This window comes from Myotis brandtii, unplaced genomic scaffold (assembly GCF_000412655.1).
Source record: "Myotis brandtii unplaced genomic scaffold, ASM41265v1 scaffold369, whole genome shotgun sequence".
NCBI classification, from domain to species: Eukaryota; Metazoa; Chordata; class Mammalia; order Chiroptera; family Vespertilionidae; genus Myotis; species Myotis brandtii.
In genome coordinates this window covers 591,358-592,718 of record NW_005364180.1, presented here as the reverse complement: position 1 = coordinate 592,718, position 1,361 = coordinate 591,358, and the positions used below count along the sequence as shown (strand labels likewise).

At 63.3% G+C, this 1,361-nt stretch overlaps 1 protein-coding gene across 1 annotated transcript in view; it reads right to left on the bottom strand.

The window, feature by feature from the left end:
• LOC102261893 (fatty acid desaturase 2) overlaps positions 1-1,361 on the bottom strand; it is a 57,841-nt gene that overhangs the window by 2,573 nt on the left and 53,907 nt on the right. Inside the window, 2 exon segments of the mRNA XM_014544545.1 lie at positions 795-882; positions 1,213-1,361. Of these exon segments, the coding sequence (XP_014400031.1) occupies positions 831-882; positions 1,213-1,361 (201 nt within the window). The 3' untranslated portion in view covers positions 795-830.

The following is a 1,361-nucleotide window of genomic DNA, read 5'->3' as shown; positions in this document are numbered from 1 at the left end:
CCGCGGTGGGGCTGCTCGTGGGCGGCTGTGTGTGCTCTGGGGACTGGAAGTAAACGTGAAGGCTGGGGACAGACACCAAGCTTTTCCGAAAAGGAAGTCAGCGGCCCGGCCGGCGTGGCTCAGGGGTTGAGCGTCGACCTATGAACCAGGAGGTCACGGTTCCATTCCTGGTCAGGGCACGTGCCCGGGTGGTGGGCTCAGTCCCCATAGGGGGCGTGCGGGAGGCAGCCGATCGATGTTTCTCAGTCATCATTGATCTCTCTCTCTCTCTCTCTCTCTCTCTCTCTCTCCCTCCCTTACTCTCTTAAATCAATAAAAATCTATTTTACAAAAATTGAAATCAATAAAAATATATTTTAAAAGTAAAAAATAAAAAGGAAATGAATGAACTGGAGGGGTGAGACGAAAAGGAAGTGACGGGAGACGAGGATGAGGGGCAGCAGGGATGGGGGCCTTTCGGGGGAAGCCCCTGGCATCTCAGTTCTGGGCAAGCCACCCAACCTCGCTGGGCCTCAGTTTCCCTGTCAATAAAGTGGGAGGATCGCCCTGCCTGCCCCGTGGGGCTCACGGACCAAGGGAGGCGCAGGTATGAGCTCTGTGACTGCGAAGCTCCAGCCACACGGGGTGGCTGTCCCGATGACGGGGGGCACAGGGCGCCCCTCCCGGCCTCAGCGGGGCTGGCTGTGGAGGTGGGGGATCTCCCCAAGTGGGGGAGAGAGGGAGCCCCCAAACACTGTGGCCTCAGGGACACCCCTCAGAACAAAACCCCACCCGCCCTTCGGCCGTCACCCCACCTGCTCCCCCCCCCACGGCGCCCGCGGGCTGTGGTGTCATTTGTGGAGGTAGGCGTCCAGCCACAGCTCCCCGGACTTCTTCAGGGACCTGGGGAGAAAGGGGGGGGGGCAGTCAGGGGCCAGGAGAGGACGGGGAGCCCTAGGAGAGGAGGGGAGCCCGAGGCCCTCTGCCCAGATGGGGCTGGTGGCCGCTCCCTCCCCCCTTACCCACCAGCCCCGGCCCCGCCTGTGCCGCACTCACTGGTGCTCGATCTGGAAGTTGAGGTGCCCGCTGAACCAGTCGTTGAAGAAGGACTGCTCCACGTTGCAGGTGGCTGCCAGCTGTGCGGGAAGAGAAGCCCGCTCCGCCCCTCTCCTCTGTGGGTGCACGGTCTTCCCCTCTGGGTGCCCCCCGCCCCCGGCACCCTCGCCCCCTCACCGGACGATGTCCTGCAAGGCCCTCAGCAGCGGCTTCTCCTGGTACTCGATGCCGTGCTTGGCGCACAGCGACCTCACCAGCGGGGCCACCTTGTGGAAGTTGTGCCGGGGCATCGTGGGGAAGAGGCTGGGGGAGGGGCCGAGGGTGAG